General features: G+C 37.5%; 1 protein-coding gene and 1 long non-coding RNA gene across 2 annotated transcripts; both read left to right on the forward strand.

Moving 5' to 3' along the window:
* Positions 1–1,350: 1,350 nt before the first annotated feature.
* LOC142172717 (uncharacterized) lies at positions 1,351–26,275 on the forward strand. Its single transcript, XM_075236389.1, has 7 exons — positions 1,351–1,487; positions 9,899–9,948; positions 24,226–24,818; positions 24,903–25,029; positions 25,107–25,385; positions 25,462–25,581; positions 25,663–26,275. The coding sequence occupies exons 2-7, from the start codon at positions 9,916–9,918 to the stop codon at positions 26,221–26,223; spliced, it is 1,713 nt and encodes a 570-aa protein (XP_075092490.1). The 5' UTR covers positions 1,351–1,487; positions 9,899–9,915; the 3' UTR covers positions 26,224–26,275.
* LOC142172719 (uncharacterized) lies at positions 9,955–14,212 on the forward strand. Its single transcript, XR_012701758.1, has 2 exons — positions 9,955–11,382; positions 11,981–14,212. It is a non-coding gene; the product is annotated as an uncharacterized LOC142172719 (long non-coding RNA).

A 26,275-nucleotide genomic window follows, 5' to 3' on the forward strand; every position in this document is an offset into this window, starting at 1 on the left:
GCAGAGAACAAAGCTGGATAATAAATTTGTTCCTTGCATATTCATCGGATATGGAGATGAAGATTTCGGATACAGATTGTGGGATCCTGTAAAGAAGAAGGTCATCATAAGCAGAGATGTAGTCTTTTGAGAAAGTGAAGTTGGAACTGCTAATGATATGCCAGAGAAGGCCAAGAATGGTATAATTCTTAACCTTGTTACTATTCCTTCTACTTCTAATAATCTCACAAGTGCAGAAAGTAGGACCGATGAGGTTGCCGAGCAGGGGGAGCAACCTGGTGAGGTTATTGAGCAGGGGGGCAACTTGATGATGGTGCCAAGCAAGTGTAGCACCCCACTCAGGAAGAAGAAAAACCTCAACCTCTGAGGAGAACAGAGAGACCAAGGGTAGAGTCATGTAGGTACCCTTCCACAGAGTATGTCCATATTAGTGATGAAAGGGAGCGAGAAAGTCTTAAGGAGGTATTGTCTCATTTATAAAAGAACCAGTGGATGAAAGCCATGCAAGAAGAGATGGAATCTCTACAGAAAAATTGCACGTACAAGCTGGTTGAACTTTCAAAGTGTAAAAGACCACTCAAATGCAAATGGGTCTTTAAACTCAAGAAATATGGAAATGCCAAGCTTGTCAGATACAAAGCTCGATTGGTGGTAAAAGGCTTCGAGCAGAAGAAAGGTATTGATTTTGACAAAATTTTCTCACATGTTGTTAAAATAACTTCTATTCGAACAATTTTGAGTTTAACAGCTGTGAGCACCTAATTTTTGACTATGTGTGAATATTTTTCCACTCACACTCTCACTTTCCCCATACACTTCCCTCACATAATCCCTCCACCAACACACATGAATACTTACAAAAAAAAGAAGGAGATTCATCTCTAACCCAAACACATACAACAAAAAGTCAAAAGGGGAGGAGAAAAATCAAAAAGGGAGGAGGAAAGTCAAAAAGGGGAGGAGGAAAATAAAAAAGTGGAAGAGGAAAGTCAAAAAAGAGGGGAGGGAAAATAGAGGGACGTTCTCTTCGCAAAGGAGGGAGAAGGGATCGGATAAAAATTAGCACCTAAGAGCTAAAGGGGCATAAAAAACACAATAGGAGGAGCCGAGCTTTCTCTTCTTCCTAACCACACACTCATCTTCTTCCCTTCTCATTTTTCACCATTAACGTCAAAGCCCACAATTAAGCTCGTCATCTTCATATAAAATAAGTAACTTTCTTCTACTCCCCTTAATCACCAGCTACTAGTTTCAACCACAAAAAAGTCAAACAACCTCTCAAACCGAGCAAAAAACCAGTAGGAAAAACCCAATTTTTGGTGTTTCAAATTTGAGCGAAAAATAGTACAACAAAAGAGGGGTCTCCGGTGGGATCACGTTTGAGTTCCGGCGGGCTGTCTTTGTTAGACTCCATTCGGCATCGATTTTAGTTGTTGTAACTTCATTGGAGGAGTTTGCTAATAAAGGAATATTTGTTGTTGCTAAAGGTTCAATCTCTTATCTCAAGTCTTTGTTTCACGTATCTGTTGGTGTTTTGCTTAAATGTGGGTTTGTGTTTATTATGGAGAAATTCTTCCCTGAAATATCCTGCTGCATATTTGCTCAAATTAACTATGTATTGCTTGGATGGTGATTTCGTTGGTTTACGCTTTAATCTATTAGTTTAGGTTTGAAGCACTTCCTTAAGAATTTGCTGTTTGAGCTTAGATTTAATTATTTTTTTTAACCTTTCCAATAATGACATGAATTTTTTATTGTTTAATGGATTTGAGTGGGTCAAGGTTCCTAGAGAGACATGATTTAGATTATATCTTTATATAAAAGTGTATTATTTAATGGGTTAGGAACTCAATCATTGACTTACACATTTATTCTTAGTTGCTGCTGTATGTCTAATTTGATACATTGATTTTGAGAGTTAGTTTAAATAATTTAGTGTATTTATATTGTTAGTGGGCTTGTGGATTTCTAATTGTTATTTTACTAATGGCGTATCCATTTTCTTAATTAATAAAGAAAATTCTGTAATAAATAATCATCAATAACTAAATACTATATTTTTCCACAACTACTTCATAATTCACAACCTCACAATAATCTCAAAGTTTAGGAAGAATAATGAACACCGCTAGTATACTTTTAGGCGCACTTTTAATCTATTATCGTGATTGTGTACACGTTCGCGGGACATAATTCTCAAAATAAATCAAGGTACGCGTTCGCGCGACTTTGGCCAAATAATCTTAAGTAAGTGTTGTGAATTGTGTACACGTATGCGTGACATGATTCTTGACACACCTAATGAGACGAGTACACGTACGCGTGACATGATTCTTGACACGCCAAATGAGATGAGTACACGTACGCGTGACTTATTTCAAGATTATTTTCGTAAATCTAATCAAGCAATAAAAGCGGACATAGGTAAAACATGAAAACTAATACAACACACTTTATCCAAAAATAATTAAAACCAAATATAGTCAATAAAGCGACCGTGCTAGAACCACGGGACTCTGAGAATTCCTTACACCTTCTCCCCAGTCAACAGAATTTCTCCCCGAATTTTATTTTCGCAGACCAATAATAATAGAGTCAAACCTTCCTTTGATTAGGGATTCAAATAAAAGGTGACTTGGAACACCCAAAAACTCAATTCCAAGTGGCGACTCTGTAAATAAAACAATCCCTACTCAAGTTTGTCACTTTAATTGGAAAAACTCTTTAACCCATAATCCATAACTATACATCTTTTGGGGTAGAAAAGGGGTGTGACATCTCTGGCGACTCTGCTGGGGATATCAGAATTCGAGCTTGTAAATATTGACTTTTATTTGCCTTTATTAATTTTGTATATGCTGTGATTTATTTGGGTCTAATGTGCTACTTGCCTGCTTTTTACTGCTTTGATATTATTGAACTGTATATATAAATTGTCTTCTCACACACCCCCTCTAAGTCTTCTTGAAATTAAAATTGGGCATTTGCTTGACATAACCCGCTTTCTTTGAGATAGCCGAGGTGCTTGCTACCCGATGAAGGATTTTTAGTCACACATATTTTAGGCAAGGAGCACCACCAGCTAAGACGAAAAGTAATGCTACCGGTACGGTGACCCTCCTCGGCTCGAGTTGTCCGTTCGAGTAAGCCAGTCTAGATACCTTTCTCCACTACGATTTAAACATAGAAGAACGAACCTCATGCGGGATCCCTAGTAGGTATGTTTGTTTGCATCACGTGCATTTGACTTTGGGGACTCAACACACAGGTTGGGTCCGTCTAGGAGAGGTGTACCCAATTTAAAAGACCATCCTAATGCATTTAACGTGTTACTTGTGCACTTGTTTGTTTCGGCTTGCATGTTGAACATCTTCTAGAATAGGGAAAGAAAATCAAGAAAAAATAAGAGTGAGGAGAAAGAAACTTACCCAGTTCTAAAAAATTCAGGTATTTGAAAAGTCCTGAAACTCTGCCGTAATTTTGAAAAAAACAAAGAAGAGTCATTTAAAAAATAAGCCAAATATTTTTTAAAAAAAAAAAAAAAAACAAAAAGAAAATCATGTTTTCTGTTATGTCAACATCGACCAAACTACGCAGGTCTGATTCTCACCGGATGTGAGATACGTAGGCAAACCTCATCGGTTCCGGTCCCCAATTTTCACAAATCCAAAAAGATATTTTTCTTTAATTCCTTCTTTAGAAGTTTTTCTTTGAGACGTTATCACAACCCGAAATTTTCCACCGACGGGATCGTGATGGCGCCTAACATTTCACTTGCTAGGTAAGCCAACGTTAGAGAATTATTAAACCAATTCCTTATTCCCATTCAGTAATTAACAATAGTTAACAAAGATTAAATATAATAAGTGCGAAATATCATAAAACTGTATTAATTACTACCACCCGGATCTGAAGTCACAATTCATGAGCATTCTAGAATATTCTACAAGTAATAGTCAAAAAGAAATACAATTGTCTGAATGAAAGAAACAATAGAACAGAAAAGATAGACGAGAACTTCAAGGTGTGTGAACGCCGACAGATCTACCTTGAGTCTCCGGACAGCGGACCAATAGAAAAATCTCGATCAACCAGAGCCGGTATCAAAATCTGCACAGAAAGTGCAGAGTTCAGTATCAGTACAACCGACCACATGTACTGGTGAGTGTCGAGCCTAACCTCGACGAAGTAGTGACGATGCTAAGGCAAGGCACCTACAAATCAACCTGTACAATTTAACAGTGTATATACAAATAACAGAAATGAAGAACTAAATAGCAAATGTCGGGAGGGGAACATACTGTGGGGAATACAAGATAAAGAACTATAATAAAATGATCACCGAAGCAGTCAATATATCATGAATCAACAGGAATAGTGAATACGGTAAGAAAAAATGCACGGCATCACCCTTCGTGCTTTTACTCTCAATCTCATCATAAAATTAATAGAAATGGCACGTCATCACCCTTCGTGCATTAAGTCTCATATCATGGCACGACATCACCCTTCGTGCATTAACACTCACAATATGGTATGACATCACCCTTCGTGCATTAACACTCACAATATGGCACGACATCACCCTTCGTGCATTAACACTCACAATATGGAACGACATCACCCTTCGTGCATTGACACTCACAATATGACACGGCATCACCCTTCGTGCATTAATACTCTCCCTTACCATAATGCAATGCATAAATAATAACAGAGAGATAGAATAACAAGTACAAACCTTACTTCAATATTTGGTTCCATAATATCAATCTCAACTTTGAAATAAAAACTCAATTATCACCAGAAAATCCGTAAACATGATAAGAACGAGAAATTGAACAACACTAGTATAACACGTAGCAATTAGGCATAGGAATGAGACAATATAAGAAAAACAGAGAAATATGAAAAACAGGTAAATTGGCGGCGCATAAGTACTCGTTACCTCACATATACGCCGCTCACATGAATTTCACTTAGCAAGTAATCTAAGGTTCCTAATTCCCTTAAGTCAGGGTTAGACACAACACTTACCTCGCTTTGAAAGCCACTTAATTCTCAATCACAGCGTTTCCTTTTGAATTCACCTCCAAACCACTCGTATCTATTCAAAAATGACTCAATAAAATCAAATATTTCTAAAGGAATCAATGATATTTCATAAATTAAATTTCCCAAATTTTCCTCCAAAAAGTCAAAATATCGACCCCGGGCCAGCTTGGTCAAAACCCGAGGTTCGGACCAAAATCCATTTACCCAATCACCCCCGAGCCTGAATATATAATTGATTTTGGAATCCGACCTTAAATTGAGGTCTAAATCCCCAAATTTCCGAAATTCCTAATTTCTACCCTAACCCTTAATTCTACCATAAAAACTCTAGATTTTAGGTTGATAATTCAAGAAATGTAATGGTTAATTAAAAGAAAATGGTTTAGAATCACTTACCGGCACTTTGGGAAAGAAAACGACTCTTGAAAATCGCCTCTACCCATTTGGTTCTTGAAAAATGTTGAAGAAAAGTCTTAAGCCCGTGTTTGATTCTGTTTTATGCACTGGGCGACAGTGTGCATCGCGTTCGCGAGGCCACTGTCGCATTTGCGAAGGGTACTGGCTGCCAAGCCTTCGCGTGCCCGAGACCCTGCTCGTGTTCGCAATGGTTACTCTCCCCTGGCCTTCGCGTTCGCGATGAAGGAACGACCAACCCTCCCCTAGGTCCCCAAGTGCTTCGCGTTCGCGATGAGCCGGTCGCGTTCGCGGAGGGTAAATCCCAATCACTTCGCGTTCGTGACCATGCCGTCACATTCGCGAAGAATAAATCTCAGCCTTACCAGTTTACTCTTCGCGTTCGCGAGAGGACTTTCGCGAACGCGAAGAAGGATATGCCACACACAAGAATCTGCAGAAAATCAAATTTTTCCCAAGACCAAAACATCCCGTGGCCTATCCGAAACTCACTCGAGCCCTCGGGGCTCCAAGCCAAACATGCACACAAGTCTAAAAATATCATACGGACCAGATCGCGCGATCAAATCGCCAAAATAACACCTAGAACTCCGAATTTAGCACCAAATCATATGAGATTCTCAAGAACACTTTAAAACTTTTATTTTCTCAACTGGACGTCCGAATTATGTCAAATCAACTCGTTTCTCACCAAATTTCACAGAAAAGTCTTAAATATCATAATGAACCTGTACCGGGCTCCGGAACCAAAATATAGACCTGGTACTAACAATTCCAAATATCAATCATTTCTTTAAAACAAATAATTTCCAGACTTTTAATGTTCATCAAAAATTCATAACTTGAGCTAGGGACCTTCGAATTCGATTTCGGGCATACGCCCAGGTCCCATAATTTGATACGGACCCATCGGGACCGTCAAAATACGGATCCGGACCCGTTTACCAAATATATTGATCGAAGTCAACTAAAATTAACTTTTAAGGCATAAATTCTTATTTTCATTAATTTTCAACATAAAAGCTTTCCGGAAATCTGTCCGGACTGCGTACGCAAATCGAGGGGGTAAAAATTAGATTTTTAAGGCTTAAGTGCGCAGATTTGAGTTCTAAAACATAAGATGACCTTTTGGGTCATCACAGACGTCAAATCCAAAAATTCAAAAATATTTTCTTCCTTTCAAAAAAAAGAAAGTCTTTCTCCTAAAATTAAAATATAATTAAAATCCTAAAAAATATTTTCTTTCTTTTGAAATTTACAAAAAAAAAAAAATTCAAAATCCAAAAATATTTTCTCTCTTCTTTAGAAGTATTTCTTTCACCAATTCCCAAAAAACAAATTAAAATTATTAAAGTTGCTAGGAGATTTTGTCGGATTATTTGTATATGAGTAAAAAAAAAAGAGTTAGTTTATCTATTTTATTTTTGATCTTTCCGAACTACACAAGATCTGATTCATGTTCCCACATGATATGTAGGCAACCCACATCAGATTCGATCGAATAATTTTGAAAAAAAAAAGAAGAAAGAGAGGAAGAGTGTGTGCATTCTAACATGCTTGTTATTTTGAAATAAAAGCTAGTTAAATGTGGTTGGTTTATTGGTTTACAATGGTGAATCACGAAAATAATCCAGGATCACTCTATCATCTTCTCAACTGAAGGAACAAGAACCACTATTATTGATCCAACTAAGGTCACGAAAAGGCAAGTAGACAAGTTGGTGATAAAAATGAAGGCAAATGTTGGCTGACTTCTACCAGTTTTGAGCAACAAGACATGTTCTGCTTGGCTGATCTGTGATGATAGGGAGACATGCGAATTCGTCGAAGTCCTTTGGAAAATTAGTTATTGTGAAAGTTCACATGTTGTAAGTCCTAAAATCTGATAGCCAATATGGGGAGCGGTTTAATCAAAAGTCAAAATTTGAGTGCTGAATCCATAGCAATAAAAATGGTTGAATGTCGTAGTAATGCTGATGTGCAAGTCCGTGGTTAAGATGTCACTTAGTAACTGCAAAGTCACTCATCTTTTATCCATTAAGGAGATATGGTAGCTTATTTTGTCGTCATTTCTTCTTCTTTTTATGTTATCAGATCCCGCTATCCTTTATTCAATAAAAAAACAGTCAGTCAATTTGTGTCCATTTTGTGCATAGTTCTTTTCATGCTAGTTCTAGTGACATGACATGCAAGCAAAATATTTGGTCAGATCCTAGATAACTGATTTAGTCTTGAACTAGTTAACTGAGAACAAGACACTTTTAAGGATGAATACACAGTCGAAACACTTTGGAATTAAGCTAGGTTCAAATTCATGTGGAACTAGAATAGTCATACCCGTGGGGTTAATGATCTTTACCTTCAAATCATTGTGAAGATTGGGTTTGAGAAAGAATTAAATAAAGTTTGGTGGAAAATTTGACATTAATTGATGGAAAGTGTCTTTTGACCAAGACAGACCAAAAAGACAGACATGTTCATCAATGTTGTGATCACAAAAGGATACTATGTTTGGCGTTCTCGAGGCTGGGAGGCCCTTTTTCTGCTATTCAAATACTTTATACCCTTCGTTATCCCTTTTGAGCTTGTGTTATTTTCTTTGACCACCCTCTTTTGGAATCAAGTTTAGAGTCAAAAGTCAAAATAAAAATGAAATAAAAAAAATAAAAAGAAAAGTTCATGCCCCAAGAGTACAAACTGGGGAAACTCTTAAAAAGTTCAAGTGAAAAAAAAGAATAAGAAAAGAACAGTCAAAGATCCATGCCCCAAGGAAATAAAAGTTGGGGGAACTTATTTTGAAAAAAAAAGGAAAAAAAAAAGAAAAGAAAAAAAAGAGAAAAAGAAAAAAGGAAAAAGAAAGATAAAAAAAATAGTTAGGTCAGATGTTTGAACTACGTTTGACCTGACTCCTTAGAAAAAGGGATACGTAGGCAGCCTTACACGGTTCGGTCCAACTAAATAAGAACTCCAAAAATTAAAAATAAACAAAAAATCCAGTATCTAAAACTGGCGCATGAGTTTGTTTTAGTTTTTTTTTTGAAATAATCGATTCCAAGAGTTGTAAATGTAAAACCCATCATATTGAGTCTACTTTAAGCCTTCTTGTAGTCCTTTCTTTCTAACTATATCCAAAAGCCTTCCAAACAAGACCTCATGATCTGTTTTGAGAATGCCAATGGAAATCCGCAATGAGCAATGGATGTCATATGGAGGACATGGTCATCATTCTCACTCAAGGAATCAAGAAAAGAAAAAAAAAGAAAAAAAAATGAGAGAGTCTTACTAGTGAAAACCCTCACAGGCACTGTAAAATGACGGTAAGTAGAGATAAATAAATGAGAGAGTCTTACTAGTAAAAACCCTCACAGGCACTGTAAGACGACTGTAAATAGAGATAAATAAATGAGAGAGACTTGTCGATGAAAATATCTCGGGGCACCACTAGTCGAAAGTAAGTCATGAAACTGATGCAAAGAATTAATACAAACAAGCACGACTTCAAGGCCCGAAGGAATAACGGAAGGAATGATTAGATCAGTTTGATAGATCAGGCCGTTGAGTCCAAAATGCATGTCATGATCATTAAGGCTAGTTATTGAAAAAAATGAAAAAAAGAAAAGAAAAGAAAAGAAAAAACTCTTCCTTCTGTCCATCTGACAGGGGAGTCCAAAATGCATGTCATGATCATTAAGGCTAGTTACCTCATTCAAAAAAAAAACAAAGCCTCTTCCATATATATATAAATTCTTCCTTCTTTCCTTCCTCATGAAGGAATCTCTTGTAAATATTGTTTCTTCCCATCATTATATCCTTTGCTTTGAGTCAGTCCTTGTCAAAACAAGTAAGAAAGGATTTCAAAATCTGCTACCAGCTTTTTAGTTTCACAAAGCAAATTCTCGCTTGAACATTCAAGATAACATTATCAGAGAAGTAACAAGCACACATAGTTGTTACAGTCGACAAGTCTTGAGGATTCGTGCTATACAAAGGTTCCCCGAAAGATATTTATGTCTGCCTACTTGTCAAAAACAAGCAAAGAAAAGATTGCAAGATTGATTACGGGTTCCCTGTAGTACTGGACAGAGACTATGAAGTGTGCACATCACGCAAAAGGCACATACCCAGTTGCAATTCTCTCTGACAAACAAATTGCTCTAAAAGCAAGAAGTTATTCAAGATATCAGAAAAGGTCACCTAAGCAAAGATCTCTAGTTGGGATAAGGCTGATTGAGCCACAAACACAATCAGGGTTGGTACAGAGAGCAAAAGTCTCTTGAAAGCAATAACAAAGTCTACCAGCAGTGTAGACAACTACCAATACAGTCGGTCTTCCTGAAACAAATGGGAACAAAGCCAAGCTGCCAAAGACATCAAGGCCACAAACTGACCACCACTTCTAAAACTCACAATTTTCCTTTGTTTGAAGCAGGAACAAAGCAGTACAAAATGGCGATTCTTAAAGGACGAAAGTCATCAAAGGTAAGTTTTCGCAAAATCTTAATTTTTTTTATTTTCAGCATGCATCACTATTGTTCATACAAATCATTTTTTTAGCTTAACCCAGGTAGAACCATTTCGCCTAGGGGGATCCAGCTCATAGTTCCGGGTAGAAGTACTCTTCGCTCAGGGTGTTTTACGTAGCTTAACTCAGGTAGAACCGTTTTGCCTAGGGGGATCCAGCTCATAGTTTCGGGTAGAAGTACTCTTCGCTCAGGTTGTTTTACGTAGCTTAACTCAGGTAGAATCATTTCGCCTAGGGGGATCCAGCTCATAGTTCCGGGTAGAAGTACTCTTCACTCAGGTTGTTTTGCTTAGCTTAACCCAGGTAGAACCTTTTCGCCTAGGGGGATATAGCTCATACTTCCGAGTAGAAGTACTCTTCGCCCAGGCTGTTTTACGTAGCATAACCCAGGTATAGCATTTTCGCCTAGGGGATCCAGCTCATAGTTCCGGGTAGAAGTACTCTTCGCTCAGGATGTTTTACGTAGCTTAATCCATGTAGAACCTTTTCACCTAGGGGATCCAGCTTATATCTCCAAGTAGAAGCACTCTTCCCTCAGGCTGTTTTACATAGTTTAACTCAGGTAGAACCTTTTTGCCTAGGGGGATCCAACTCATAGTTCCGGGTAGAAGTACTTTTCGCCCAAGCTGCTTTTACTAATATTTTTGACTGTGCGTGAATATTTTTTCATTCAGACTCTCACTTTCCCCATGCACTTCCCTCACATAATCCCTCAACCAACACACATGGATACTCACAAAAAAAGAAGGAGATTCATCTCTACCCCAAACACATACAACAAAAAGTCAAAAAGGGGAGGAGAAAAATTAAAAAGGGAGGAGGAAAGTCAAAAAGAGGAGGGAGGAGGAAAGTCAAAAAGGGGAGGAGGAAAATAAAAAAGTGGAAGAGGAAAGTCAAAAAAGAGGGGCGAGAAAATAGGGGGACGTTCTCTTCGCAAAGGAGGGATAAGGAATCGGATAAAAATTAGCACCTAAGAGCTAAAGGGGCATAAAAAACACAAAAGGAGGAGCCGAGCTTTCTCTTCTTCCTAACCACACACTCATCTTCTTCCCTTCTCATTTTTCACCATTAACGTCAAAGCCCACAATTAAGCTCGTCATCTTAACACAAAATAAGTAGCTTTCTTCTACTCCCCTTAATCACCAGCTACTAGTTTCAACCACAAAAAACAGTCAAACAACCTCTCAAACCGAGCAAAAAACCAGCAGGAAAAACCCAATTTTTGGTATTTCAAATCTGAGCGAAAAAAAGTACAAAAAGGGGGGTCTCCAGTGGGATCACGTTTGAGTTCCGGCAGGCTGTCTTTGTTTGAGTCCATTCGGCATCGATATTAGCTGTTGTAACTTCATTGGAGGAGTTTGCTAATAAAGGAATATTTGTTGTTGTTAAAGGTTCAATCTCTTATCTCAAGTCTTTGTTTCACGTATCTGTTGGTCTTTTGCTTAGATGTGGGTTTGCATTTATTATGGCAAAATTCTTGCCTGAAATACCCTGCTGCATATTTGCTCAAATTAACTATGTATTGCTTGGATGGTGATTCCGTTGGTTTACGCTTTAATCTATTAGTTTAGGTATGAAGCACTTACTTAAGAATTCGCTGTTTGAGCTCAAATCTGATTGTTTTTTAACCTTTCCAATAATGACATGAATTTTTTATTGTTTAATTAATTTAAGTGACCAAGGATCTAGTCAGTGATGGTATGGAATAACTAAAGGGTTATTCCGCTCTCAATAACAAAAGCAGAAAGGAAGCAAAGATCTAGTCAGTTGCAATTCTTCTCACGTTAATATAATAAAATAAAAAAATTAAAATATTAAATTTTGAGAAGCGAAAAACAACATAATTTGGGACGGATGGAGTATATCATACAATAATTTTCTTCATACATGGGTGATGTTTGGCCGTAATTCATTATTTAGCTTATATTTTGTTGTTTTACTATTAAATTGTGCGACACTTGAGCTTAATTGAGTTGTTTTTATGTGTAGTGTGGGGTCCATTCCATGAATGTGAAAGGAAGACAAACTTCCTTTGATATAAAGTACCATGCTGCCAAATCTACAGGAAATGTGATTTGGGTTGGCAGATTTTTCATTGCTTTCTCAAGGTGAAAGTTTGACATTTATATTATGATAATGTCATCCATGATGCAAGCAAGGAGAATTAGATGTCTGTAAATAGATAGCTCCTGATTCAGTTGAAGATACACAAAACAAAGAGAGAAAGAAAGAGTGAGGTTTCACAGAGAAGGTATAAGAAAATAGTCTGTGAGAAAAATAGAGAGTGAGCGATATTATAGTAAGGTGGGAATATCAAAAGAGAGTTATTTCTTTTGAGTGTTGTAGTGGTCTTCGGAGTATTTTACTCGGACCTACAAATAGTAAAATTCCTTGCTATAGTGATATCACTTGCTCGTCTCGGGGCCGTAGTTTTTTCCTTATTCAAAAGGGCTTTCCACGTAAATATCTTGGTGTCGTTATCACTCTTTTATTCTTGCTAATTACCGTATCTCGGTGCTACATTATTATTTCTCTTTTATTACCGTGAATATTATTTATGTAGGGAGTTTATTCCCAACAACTGGTATCAGAGCACAGGTTCTACTCGTTCAATGAAATACTATTCACTGTCAGTAGTACTATACTCGGTAAAAAACAAAAATGTCCGAGTAAAGTACGAGGTAGTAAAATTTAACGTAGATAGCGGTTTCTCAATATGGTAAATAAGGATGAGGGATCTCCTCATCCAACAAGGATTACACAAGGTACTAGATGCTGATGCCAAAATGCCTGATACCATGAAAGTTGAGGATTAGGCTGACTTGGATGAAATGACTGCTAGTGTAATCAGGTTGCACTTATGAGATTATGTGGTAAATAACATCATTGATGAAGATACCGCACGTTGCATTTAGACAAGGTTGGAAAGCCTATACATGTCCAAAACTCTAACAAATAAATTGTACATGAAGAATCAGCTATACGCCCTACACATGGGTGAAGGTAAGAAATTTTTGTCACATTTAAATGTGTTTAACGGACTAATCACACAACTCGTCAATCTCAGAGTGAAAATCGAGGAAGAATATAAAGCCATCTTGCTATTGAACTTGTTGTCATCTTTGTACGATAATCTGGCAACAAAGATCTAGCACGGTAAGACTATCATTAGGTTGAAAGATGTCACATCGGTTCTTCTACTCAATGAGAAGATGAGAAAAAAGCCTGAAAATAAAAAACATGCTCTCATCACAGAAGGTAGAGGCAGGAGTTATCAAAGGAGTTTGAGCAACTATGGTAGATCCGGAGCTCGTAGAAAGTCTAAGAACCGATCCAAATCAAGAGCGAGAAATTGCTACAATTGTGATCAACCAGGTCACTTAAAAAGCGATTGCCCAAATCCAAGGAAGGGCAAAGACGAGACTAGTGGCCAGAAGAATGACGACAACATAATCGCCATGGTGCAAAACAATGATAATGTTGTCCTCTTTATAAATGAGGAAGAGGAATGCATACACTTATCAGGTCCAGAGTCGGAATAGGTTGTTGATACAACAACATCTTACCATGCCACACCGGTAAGAGATCTTTTTTGCAGATATGTAGCAGGTGATTTCGGCCTTGTGAGAATGGGTAACACAAGTTACTAAAAGATTACAGGGATTGGTGACATTTGTATCAAGACAAATGTCGGATGCACATTAGTTTTGAAGGACGTGCAACATCTACCTGATTTGCGGATGAACTTGATCTCGAGAATTGCTTTAGACCGAGATGGATACAATAACTATTTTGCAAATCAAAAGTGGAGACTCACCAAGGGATCATTGGTGATTGCAAAGGGAGTTGCACATAGTACATTGTACAGGAAAAATGCAGAAATATGCCAAGGGGAATTGAACGCGGCACAAGATGAGATTTCTGCAGATTTGTGGCACAAAAGAATGGATCATATGAGCGAGAAGGGATTGCAGATTCTTTCCAAGAAATCACTCATTTCTTACGCCAAATGTACAACGGGAAAACCTTGTGACTATTGTTTATTTGGTAAGCAGCATAGAGTCTCATTTCGGACATCGTTTGAAAGAAAATTGAATATACTTGATTTGGTATATTCTGATGTTTATGGTCCAATGGAAAATAAATCGATGGGCGGTAACAAATATTTTGTTACTTTTATTGATGATGCTTCACGAAAATTATGGGTTTATATTTTTAATACCAAAGATCAGATGTTTCAAGTTTTCTAGAAGTTTCATGCTATGGTGATAAGGGAGACAGGCAAAAGCTAAAGCGTCTACGAAGTGACAATGGAAGTGAGTACACTTCAAGGGAATTTTAAGAGTAATGTTTGAGCCATGGGATCAGATATAAAAAGACAGTTCCTGGAACCCCACAACACAATGGCGTAGCCGAAAGGATGAACCGCACCATTGTGGAGAAGGTGAGAAGCATGCTCAGAATGGTTAAACTGCCTAAGTCATTCTGGGGTGAAGCATTTTAGACAGCCTGTTACCTGATCAATAGGAGTTTATTATTTTCGTTGGCGTTTGACATCCTAGAGAGAGTTTGAACCAACAAGGAAGCGTCCTACTTGCATCTGAAGGTGTTCAGTTGCAGAGCTTTTGCACATGTACTAAAGGAGCAGAGAACAAAGCTTGATGATAAATCTGTTCCTTGCATATTCATCGGATATGGAGATGAAGAGTTTGGATACAGATTGTGGGATCCTATAAAGAAGAAGGTCATCAGAAGCAGAGATGTAGTCTTTCGGGAAAGTAAAGTTGGAACTACTGATGATATGCCAGAGAAGGCCAAGAATGGTGTAATTCCTAACATTGTTACTATTCCTTCTACTTCTAACAATCCCACAAGTGTAGAAAGTAGGACCGACGAGGTTGCCGAGTAGGGGGAGCAACCTGGTGAGGTTATTGAGCAGGGGGAGCAACTTGATGATGGTGTTGAGCAAGTCGAGCGCCCCACTCATGAAGAAGAACAACCTCAACCTCTGAGGAGCTCAGAGAGTCCAAGGGTAGAGTCATGTAGGTACCCTTCCACAGAGTATGTCCTTATCAGTGATGAAGGGGAGCCAGAAAGTCTTAAGGAGGTGTTATCTCATCCAGAAAAGAACCAGTGGATGAAAACCATGCTAGAAAAGATGAAATCTCTACAGAAAATTTGCACGTACAAGCTGGTTGAACTTCCAAAGGGTAAAAGACCATTCAAATGCAAATGGGTTTTTAAACTCAAGAAAGATGGAAATGGCAAGCTTGTCAGGTACAAATCTCGATTGGTGGTTAAAGGCTTTGAGCAGAAGAAAGGTATTGATTTTGACAAAATTTTCTCACCTGTTGTTGAAATGACTTCTATTCGAACAATTTTGAGTTTAGCAGCTAGCCCTAGATATTGAAGTGGAGCAGTTGGACATGAAAACTGCATTTCTTCAGGGAGATTTGGAAGAAGAGATCTATATGGAGCAGCCAGAAGGATTTGAAGTAGCTGAAAGGAAACACATGGTGTGCAAATTGAATAAGAGTCTTTATGGGTTGAAACAGGCACCAAGGCAGTGGCACAAGAAGTTTGACATGAAAAGTCAAACTTACACAAAGACATATTCTGATCCATGTGTATACTTCAAAAGGTTTTCTGACAACAACTTTATTATTTTGTTGTTGTATGTGGATGACATGTTAATTGTAGGAAAAAACAATGGGTTGATCGCAAAGTTGAAGGAAGATTTGTCCAAGTCATTTGATATGAAGGACTTGGGCCCAACACAACAAATTCTGGGTATGAAGATAGTTCGAGAGTGAACAAGCAAAAAGTTGTGGCTATCTCGGGAGTAGTACATTAAACATATACTGGAACGCTTCAACACTAAGAATGTTAAGCCAGTCAGCACACCTCTTGCTAGTCATCTAAAATTCAGCAAGAAGATGTGTCCTACAACAGTGGAAGAGAAAGGGAGCATGGCTAGAGTTCCTTGTACTTCAACAGTCAGAAGCTTAATGTATGCAATGGTATGCACCAGACCTAATATTGCTCATGCAGTTGGTGTTGTTAGCAGATTCCTTGAAAATCCTGGAAAGGAACAGTGGGAAGCATTCATGTGGATACTCAGGTACCTAAGAGGTACTGTAGGAGATTGCTTGTGTTTTGGAGGATCTGATCCAATCTTGAAGGGCTACACAGATGCTGATATGATATGTGATCTTGATAATCGTAAATCTACTACAGGATACCCGTTCACATTTACAGGGGGAGCTATATCATGGCATTCGAAGTTGCAGAAGTGTGTTTTGATCTCTACAACTGAAGTAGAGTATATTGCCGCTACTGAAGCTGGCAAGGAGATGGTTTGGCTGAAACGATTCCTACGAGAGCTTGCACTACATCAAAACGAGTATGTCGTCTATTGTGACAGTCAAAGTTCAATAGACCTGAGCAAAAATACCATGTATCATGCAAGGACGAAGCATATAGACGTGAGATATCACTAGATTAGAGAAAGAATATATGATGGATATATATAGGTCAAGAAGATCCATACAAGCGAGACTCCTTTGAATATGCTGACCAAGATGGTAGCAAGAGACAAGTTCGACCTATAAAAAGAACTTGTCGGCATGAAATCTATATGAAAAACTGGAGATACCTCCTTCAGGTGCATGGGACTGGAGGGGGAGATTGTGGGGTCCATCCCATGAATATGAAAGGAAGACAAACTTCCTTTGACATAAAGTACCATGCTGCCAAATCTACAAGACATGTGATTTGGGTTGGCAGATTTTTGATTGCTTTCACAAGGTGAAAGTTTGACATTTATATTATGATATTGTCATCCATGATGCATGCAAGGAGAATTGGACATCTATAAATAGATTGCTCCTGATTCAGTTAAAGATATACAAAACAAAGAGAGAAAGAAAGAGTGAGGTTTCACAAACAAGGTATAAAAAAATAGTCTGTGAGAAAAATAGAGAGTGAGCGATATTGTAGTGAGGTGGGAATATCAAAAGAGGGTTATTTTGTTTTGAGTGTTGTAGTGGTCTTTGGAGTATTTTACTCGGACCTACAAAGTGTAAAATTCCTTGCTATAGTGATATCAATTGCTCGTCTCGGGGCCGTGGTTTTTCCCTTATTCAAAAGAGTTTTTCACGTAAAAATCTTGGTGTCGTTGTCACTCTTTTATTCTTGCTAATTACCGTATCTCGGTGCTACGTTATTATTCTATTTTTATTACTGTGAATATTATATCTCTAGGGGGTTTATTCCCAACAACTGATATCAGAGCGCATGCTCTGCTTGTTCACATAAATACTATTCACTATCGGTAGTACTATACTCGGTGAAAACCAAAAATGTCCGGAGTAAAGTACAAGTTAGCAAAATTTAACAGAGATAGAGGTTTCTTAACATGGCAAAGAAGGATGAGAGATCTGCTCATCCAACAAGGATTACACAAGGTACTAGATGCTGATGCCAAAATGCCTGATACCATGAAAGCTGAGGATTGGGCTGACTTGGATGAAAAAGGTTGCTAGTGCAATCAGGTTGCACTTATCAGATGATGTGGTAAATAACATCATTGATGAAGACACCGCACGTGACATTTGGACAAGGTTGGAAAGCCTATACATGTACAAAATGCTAACAAATCAATTGTACCTGAAGAAGTAGCTATACGCCCTACACATGGGTGAAGGTACGAATTTTTTGTCATATTTAAATGTGTTTAACGAACTAATCACACAGCTCGCCAATCTCGATGAGAAAATCGAGGAAGAAGATAAAGCCATCTTGCTATTGAACTCGTTGCCATCTTCGTACGATAATCTAGCAACAACCATCCTGCACAGTAAGACTACCAATGAGTTGAAATATGTCACATCGGCTCTTCTACTCAATGAGAAAATGAGAAAGAAGCCTGAAAATCAAGGACATGCTCTCATCACTGAAGGTAGAGGTAGGAGTTATCAAAGGAGTTCGAGCAACTATGGTACATCCGGAGCTCGTGGGAAGTCTAAGAACCGATCCAAAGCAAGAGCTAGAAATTGCAACAATTGTGATCAACCAGGTCATTTCAAAAGAGATTGCCCAAATCCAAGGAATGGAAAAGGTGAAACTAGTGGCCAGAAGAATGACGACAACACAGCCGCCATGGTGCAAAACAATGATAATGTTGTCTTCTTTATAAACGAGGAAGAGGAATGCATGCACTTTTCAGGTCCAGAGTCGGAATGGGTGGTTGATACCACAAAATCTTACCATGCCACACCAGTAAGAGATCTTTTTGCAGATATGTAGCAGGTGATTTAGGCCTTGTGAGAATGGGTCACTACTAAAAATCTGCTAAAAACCGACCAACTATTTCTGACCAACATTGGTCGGTCAAAAAATGCGACCAAAAACCGTCCAGGTTGGACGCAAACTGGGGAAAAAATATATTTACATTTTTTAAAAATAAAATACCGACTAACGTTGGTCGGTAAATTGGTCAATAGCTGGTCAGACAAGAAAATTTTGGATTACCGACCAACGTTGGTCGGTAATCTGGATCCAATTTTTTAAATTTTAATAATTATTTTATTATTTAAAATATTTTATAATATTTAAGAATTTATATTTAAAATTACCGACCAACGTTGGTCGGTTAAAGATTTTAATTTTTTTTTAAAAAAACCGACCAAAGTTGGTCGGTTTTTGGTCAAACGGTCAGCACTTAATGTACCGACCAAAATTACCGACCAACTTTGGTCGGTAATTCTAAAATCAGAGAAGTGAAAAACGGGGAAACCCCCATTTCTCTGAAATTTTTCCCTCTTCTTCCTTCCCTTCTCTCCTTCTCCCAGCCCCTCCCCCTCACCGTCCAGGCCTCTCCCTCGCCGTCCAGCCCTCACCCTCGCCGTCGCCGCTGCCACTGCCACTGCCGCCCCTCGATCTCCTTCTCCATCTCCTACAAATTCTAGGTTTGAATTACAACCCATTTATTTATTATTTTCAGGTTTTGTTAATTAGTTATGAATTAGTTTCAATTGATTAGTGTTTCAATTATTTGAACATTGCATTTTATTGAGGATTAGGGTTTAGGTCTTGTTTTAATTAATTTTGTTAATTAGTTTTATTAACTAATTAGTTTTGTTAATTAGTCAATTATTTATGAATTGGTTTAGTTTAGGGTATGGGTTGAATTTCTTTAGTTTAGTTAGTTTATGTTTAAACTCGTAGGATATGAATTGAAATTTTAGTTTTTAGGATTTGTTTTAGTGAATTGAACTTTTAGGATATGAATTGAACTTTTAAGATATGAATTGGACCTTTTGGATATGAATTGAACTTTTAGGATATAAATTGGTGTAATTAGGAAAAAATAATTATCTTGAATTAACTAAAAAAGATATAATTAATTTATAATTGTAGAATAAATTAATTTGTTCTTGTGAATCGAACTTTTAGGGTATGGGTTGAATTTTTTTAGTTTAGTTAGTTTATGTTTAAACTCGTAGGATATGAATTGAAATTTTAGTTTTTAGGATTTGTTCTTGTGAATTGAACTTTTAGGATATGAATTGAACTTTTAAGATATGAATTGGACCTTTTGGATATGAATTGAACTTTTAGGATATAAATTGGTGTAATTAGGAAAAAATAATTATCTTGAATTAACTAAAAAAGATATAATTAATTTATAATTGTAGAACAAAATTAATTTGTTCTTGTGAATCGAACTTTTAGGGTATGGGTTGAATTTCTTTAGTTTAGTTAGTTTATGTTTAAACTCGTAGGATATGAATTGAAATTTTAGTTTTTAGGATTTGTTCTTGTGAATTGAACTTTTAGGATATGATTTGAACTTTTAAGATATGAATTGGACCTTTTGGATATGAATTGAACTTTTAGGATATAAATTGGTGTAATTAGGAAAAAATAATTATCTTGAATTAACTAAAAAGATATAATTAATTTATAATTGTAGAATAAATTAATTTGTTCTTGTAAATCGAACTTTTAGGGTATGGGTTGAATTTCTTTAGTTTAGTTAGTTTATGTTTAAACTCGTAGGATATGAATTGAAATTTTAGTTTTTAGGATTTGTTCTTGTGAATTGAACTTTTAGGATATGATTTGAACTTTTAAGATATGAATTGGACCTTTTGGATATGAATTGAACTTTTAGGATATAAATTGGTGTAATTAGGAAAAAATAATTATCTTGAATTAACTAAAAAGATATAATTAATTTATAATTGTAGAATAAATTAATTTGTTCTTGTGAATCGAACATTTAGGGTATGGGTTGAATTTCTTTAGTTTAGTTAGTTTATGTTTAAACTCGTAGGATATGAATTGAAATTTTAGTTTTTAGGATTTGTTCTTGTGAATTGAACTTTTAGGATATGAATTGAACTTTTAAGATATGAATTGGACCTTTTGGATATGAATTGAACTTTTAGGATATAAATTGGTGTAATTAGGAAAAAATAATTATCTTGAATTAACTAAAAAAGATATAATTAATTTATAATTATAGAATAAATTAATTTGTTCTTGTTTTATTTGTATAGATGGAACATCGTACTTGGATGTACAATAGAAATTATCCTAATCGGCGGGGATTGCGGGAGGATTTTGTAGAAGGGGTTGATGACTTTATTAGACATGCAATGTCACTTCCACCATACCAAAGTGAAGGAGTAATTAGGTGCCCTTGTGTCAGGTGCGATTGTATGAAGTTTAAAAAATCGGAGGAAGTTAAGCTTCATCTTTATAGGAAGGGGTTTATAGAGAATTACTTTGTGTGGACTAATCATGGAGAGATCGATGGTAGCCGTGGGATATTTCATAACATGGTTGTTGGTGAAAGTAGTAGGTCGGTGGAGAATACAAATCTTGATTCTAGAATTCAGGATATGGTTGCGGATGCTTTTGGGGGTGAGCCCAATGAAAATGTTGAACAAACTCCTAATGATGACGCAAAATGTTTTTATGAACAGTTAGAGGAAGCTAGTCGTCCACTACGTGAAGGAAGTCCGCACTCTGAGCTGTCTGTTGCAGTTAGATTACTAAGTATCAAATCTAATTGGAATATTTCTCAAGCATCCATGGACTGTTTCATTGACCTTATGAGTGAACTAGTTGACCCTAATATCAACTTACCTGGTGATTTCTATAAGGCGAAGAGATTGGTTTCTAAGTTAGGACTTTCGTCAATGAGAATTGATTATTGTGAAGATGGTTGCATGTTATATTATAAAGATGATGCAACTTTAGACAGTTGTAAATTTTGCAAAAAGCCTCGTTTCAAGAGGCTTTCCAGCGGGAATATGGTCGCTGTCAAGGCAATGCATTATTTACCTCTTATACCTAGGTTAAAGAGGTTATATGCGTCGATGAGTTCTGCTCCTCATATGAGATGGCATTTTGAAAATAGAAGACCACCTGGTGTTATGTGTCATCCTTCAGATGGAGAAGCTTGGAAGCACTTTGATAGGACATATCCAGATTTTGCTAGTGAACCAAGGAACATTCGGTTAGGTCTATGTGCCGATGGCTTCACGCCTTTTTCTATATCTGCGATACCATATTCATGTTGGCCTGTCTTTCTTACACCTTATAATCTACCACCTGAGTTGTGTATGACTAGTCCATATATATTCTTAAATTGTATTATCCCCGGTCCACGTAATCCGAAAAGTTTGATTGATGTATATTTGAAACCTTTGATTGATGAGCTAAAACAATTGTGGTATGATGGTATTGAAACATATGACATATCAACCAAGCAGAATTTTAATATGCGTGCTAATTTAATGTGGACTATTAATGATTTTCCTGCGTATGGAATGTTGTCTGGGTGGATGACTGCTGGGAAGCTAGCTTGTCCTTACTGCATGGAAAATAGTAAAGCGTTCACTTTGAAACATGGCCGAAAGCAATCATGGTTTGATTGTCACCGTCAATTCTTGCCTGATGATCATGAGTTTATAAGGATGAATAATGCATTCAAAAAGAATAAAGTGGAATATGATTCTCCACCTCCGATACTTTCAGGTGAGGAAATTTGGGAGAGGGTCCAGAACTTCAGTAAAGTTACTGAGGCTCCACCTTATAGATTCCCTGGATATGGTGTTAATCATAATTGGACGAAACAGAGTATATTTTGGGAGTTGCCTTATTGGAAGGATAATCTTCTCCGACACAACCTTGATGTCATGCATATTGAGAAGAATTATTTTGATAATTTGTTCAACACAGTGATGGATGTTAAAGGTAAGACAAAAGATAACCCGAAGGCTAGAATGGACTTACAAGAATATTGCAGGCGACCTGAATTATACTTGCAGACAACAAACAATGGTAAGGTTTTCAAGCCCAAAGCAAGTTACACATTCACTTTGGAGGAAAGACGACAAATTTGTGATTGGGTTACGAAATTAAAGATGCCTGAGGGTTATGCGTCGAATCTTGGAAAAAAAGTAGATATGGAGGTAGGGAAGTTGAGCCATTTGAAAAGTCATGACTGCCATGTTTTCATGAGACCTTAGTGCCTATTGCATTTTGTGGTTTGCCTGAAAGAATTTGGAAACCCATCACAGAGATTAGTTTGTTTTTCAGAGACTTGTGTTCTACCACATTAAGGGAAGAAAACTTACTTCGGATGGACCAGAACATCCCTGTAATTTCTAGTAAGATGGAAAAAATATTCCCATGTGGTTTCTTTGATGTGATGGAACACCTTCCAATACACCTTGTACACGAGGCACGACTTGGAGGGCCTGTTCAATGCAGATGGATGTATCCCTTTGAGAGGTAATATTATAAGTTTGATGTAATATTCTATTTTATTTGAATGTTATTGGCTAACATGAGATTATGTAGGACAATTAGCAAATGCAAATAATTTGTTAAGCAGAGGAATAAGATTGAAGGATATATATGCGAAGCCTATCTTGCAAAGGAAACTGCACATTTTTGTTCTTATTATTTTGAGAGTAACGTGCCATGTTCTAGGAATAGGCCCAATAGGCACACGGTCGAATGTGTAAATGATCCATTATATCCACCAATGTCCATATTCAATCAACCAGGCCAATGTTCTAAGGATGTTAGAAAGAGAAGTTTGAGTGATATGGAGTACAAGTCAGCTACATTTCATGTGTTGCTAAATTGTCTCGAAGTTGTACCATTTCTCAAGTAAGTATTGATTTATTAGTTATCAAAATGTAAAATTTGCTGTGACTACATATTGATGCAACTACTAAAAATATTTGATATGTCACAGTCACTTCGTGGGTTAATTTGGCTATGATGCTGTATATACGAGATTTGATACGTGGTTCAAACAGTTTGTAAGTGTATATATATATACATATGTAGTGAATGTATAAAAATTGATTCATAAGTTGTGCTAACTTATGACTTTTTTTAACTCTATGTAGGTAAATAATCCAAATAATGGTGTAAATCAATTTTTGAAAGATATATCTTGGGGACCTGGGCTTCAGGTCACAACAATGTCTAAGTACGTAGTGAATGGTTATAAGTTTCATACAGAGGATTGCTCTAAAAATAAAAATAGCAACAACAGCGGGGTGTGGGTTCAAGGTGGTGATGGCAACCAAGTTGGAGATATTGATTATTATGGTGTGGTCAAAGAAATATTACAACTAGAATATACAGGTTGGCCATATAAGAAATTGATACTCTTTAGATGCAAGTGGTTTGACCCAAATCCAACAAGAGGTACAAGAGTACACAACCAATACAACATAATTGAGGTTAATCATACGAGGGAGTATGATCGCTATGATCCTTTCATAATTGCACATAACGTTAGGCAAGTGTATTATGCTCCTTATCCATTGCGGAGGAATAAGTCCGATTGGTGGGTTGTAATAAAAACTAAGCCTGTAGGTAGGGTGGAAGTCGAGAATGTGTTAGATGTTGCATATCAAAACGATATCTCCAATATTCACCATATAGTGGACGATCAGTTAGAAAATGATTTTGGAACATCTTGAACACATATTGGAAGAAGTTGATATAAATGAAGTAACAATTATAGAAAATGAGGATGAAGAATCAACTGATGAAGCTCAAATAAGTGAGGACAAAGAATTCTCGGACGAGGAACAATACGTCGATGAGGATTAAAAAGTTGGGTTTTTAAAGCACTCTCGTTTTATAGCTAGTTTCTTATATGTTTCAATCTAAATGTGTGTTATATTATGCAGATGGCAGGCAAGGGTCAAGGTAACAATGACCCTACTAGTTCTCGGGGTCGAGAAAAGGGTAGGAAGGGAAAGAGGAGGGTAGAAAATAATACTCCCTCTTGTCCACCCTTTTCAGAGATGCCTATGTCTTATCCTCCATCACACGGCTATACTGAGCTGCCACAGCATCACGAGCCGTACACCTTCATTCAGACACCCAGTCTTCCATCACAGGGCCACAGGACTATACGTCCGACATACAGTCCAGCTGCCTCACAGCCATCTGCATCACATCCACATGGATCACATCCCTATATATCACAGCCACATGGATCGCATCCACCCATGTCAAAGCCACTCGGGTCACAGCCACTCGGGTCACAACCATCGGTATCACATCCACTTGCGTTGCATCCAGCTATGTCGCAGTCACAGGGATCACAACCATCTTCATCATCGACTCCATCTATTGCAGGCCTTCGCTTGGGAGGCATTAGCTCTGACCCGCCTACACCGTCTTCACATGCCTCTGATACACATGCTTCGGATGGTGATGACGAGGTAGTGCATTATGATCGATATGGCAGGATCATCATAGTCCCTGAGGGTGATGGGTAAGTGTTATTCATTATTTTTGCGTCTATTGATTTGTAACATTTTTACTAAGATATTAATGTATTTTTATTGTTAAATTGTAGGTTCAGGCCGGGTAATAAGACTACGAGGATAATCACCAATGCCATCAGAAAGCTTTATGATGGCCCTTATGCGACTTGGACTGATTGCCCATTCTCACTGAAGGAGCAAATTTTTAATCAATTTAAGGTATAAATGTTCTTTTAAACAGTTTAATAATTTATATTTATGATGTTTCCATCTAATATTTAACTTTTGAAATACAGAGCAAGTGTGTATGGGAAGACCGCTATAGCGCGGAAGTGGCTACAAATTTTCATCATAAAGCTCGCAAGAGATTGGCAGATGCTTTCTCGGATGCTAGAAACAAGAACAAGAGGCCTGGCTGGTTACTTGAGAATTTGTGGAATGATTTGCAAAGACAATGGCTTACCACAGAGTTCTTAGAGAGGAGCGAAAAAGGAAAGAAAGCTCGCGCATCCGAGAAGGGAGACTCCTTGCACACTGGAGGTGCGATCAGCCTAGGGACAATAAAAAGAAGATTGGTACGTAATTGCTTAAATTATTTTACTTTTCTAAGTATATCTATTCTGTTTATTAACTAAATTAATTTATTTTCAGGAAAAGAAGTATGGGCGTCCAATGAGTCATAATGAGCTATTCAAGGAGACACATGTTGTGAAGAAGAAGAAAGAGGGGGATCAAGATAGGTGGGTCGAGGACCGGGCCTCGACTGCATATGTAATCTTTCAATTTTATTTAAGTATTATAATTTACTTTTATACACAACTTGAAATACTGATTTAATTTAGAATAATATAGGGTCGCTACCAAAGTAACGTGGAGGAATTCATCCGTAGTCATCCAGCTGGTGAATCGGGTGAGCCAACCCAACCTTCGGATGAGGATGCTGAAAGAATATGGTTGGAGTCTGTTGGCAGTCCAAAATGGGGGAAGGTATACGAGCTTCCAACTAAAAACTTCCATCGCTATAAGTGTGGAATGCGAGGAATAGGGACTTCCTCGCAAGGCGAGCAACTTAATAGGGAGAGACTCTCCGCTATGCGAGAGACAGTGACAAAGCTCACATCAGAGCTAGAAGCGGCCAAGGAAAGAGAAAGACTTAGAGATGCTCAATTCCTTGGCATGCAAGCTCAGATCAGAACTCTCCTATCTAGTGGAGCTTTTCCGTTGCCCCTATCTCGTGAGTCATCTCCAGAGGGTCGACCTCCACGTGATCGTTCCTCCCACCCTGCTCGTGATCGTTCCTCCCGTCCTCCCCGTGATCGTGCTTCCCGTCCTCTACAAGACCGTTCTCTATATCGTCTTGTAGATGAAAGTTCATCAGACGGTGATGATGATATTGTACAAAACACCCCTTGACTTTTATATACTTTGAACTAGACAAATAGAACCAGTTTTGAACTAGTTGTAA

The sequence above is a fragment of the Nicotiana tabacum genome, chromosome 2, assembly GCF_000715075.1.
Source record: "Nicotiana tabacum cultivar K326 chromosome 2, ASM71507v2, whole genome shotgun sequence".
NCBI lineage: Eukaryota > Viridiplantae > Streptophyta > Magnoliopsida > Solanales > Solanaceae > Nicotiana > Nicotiana tabacum.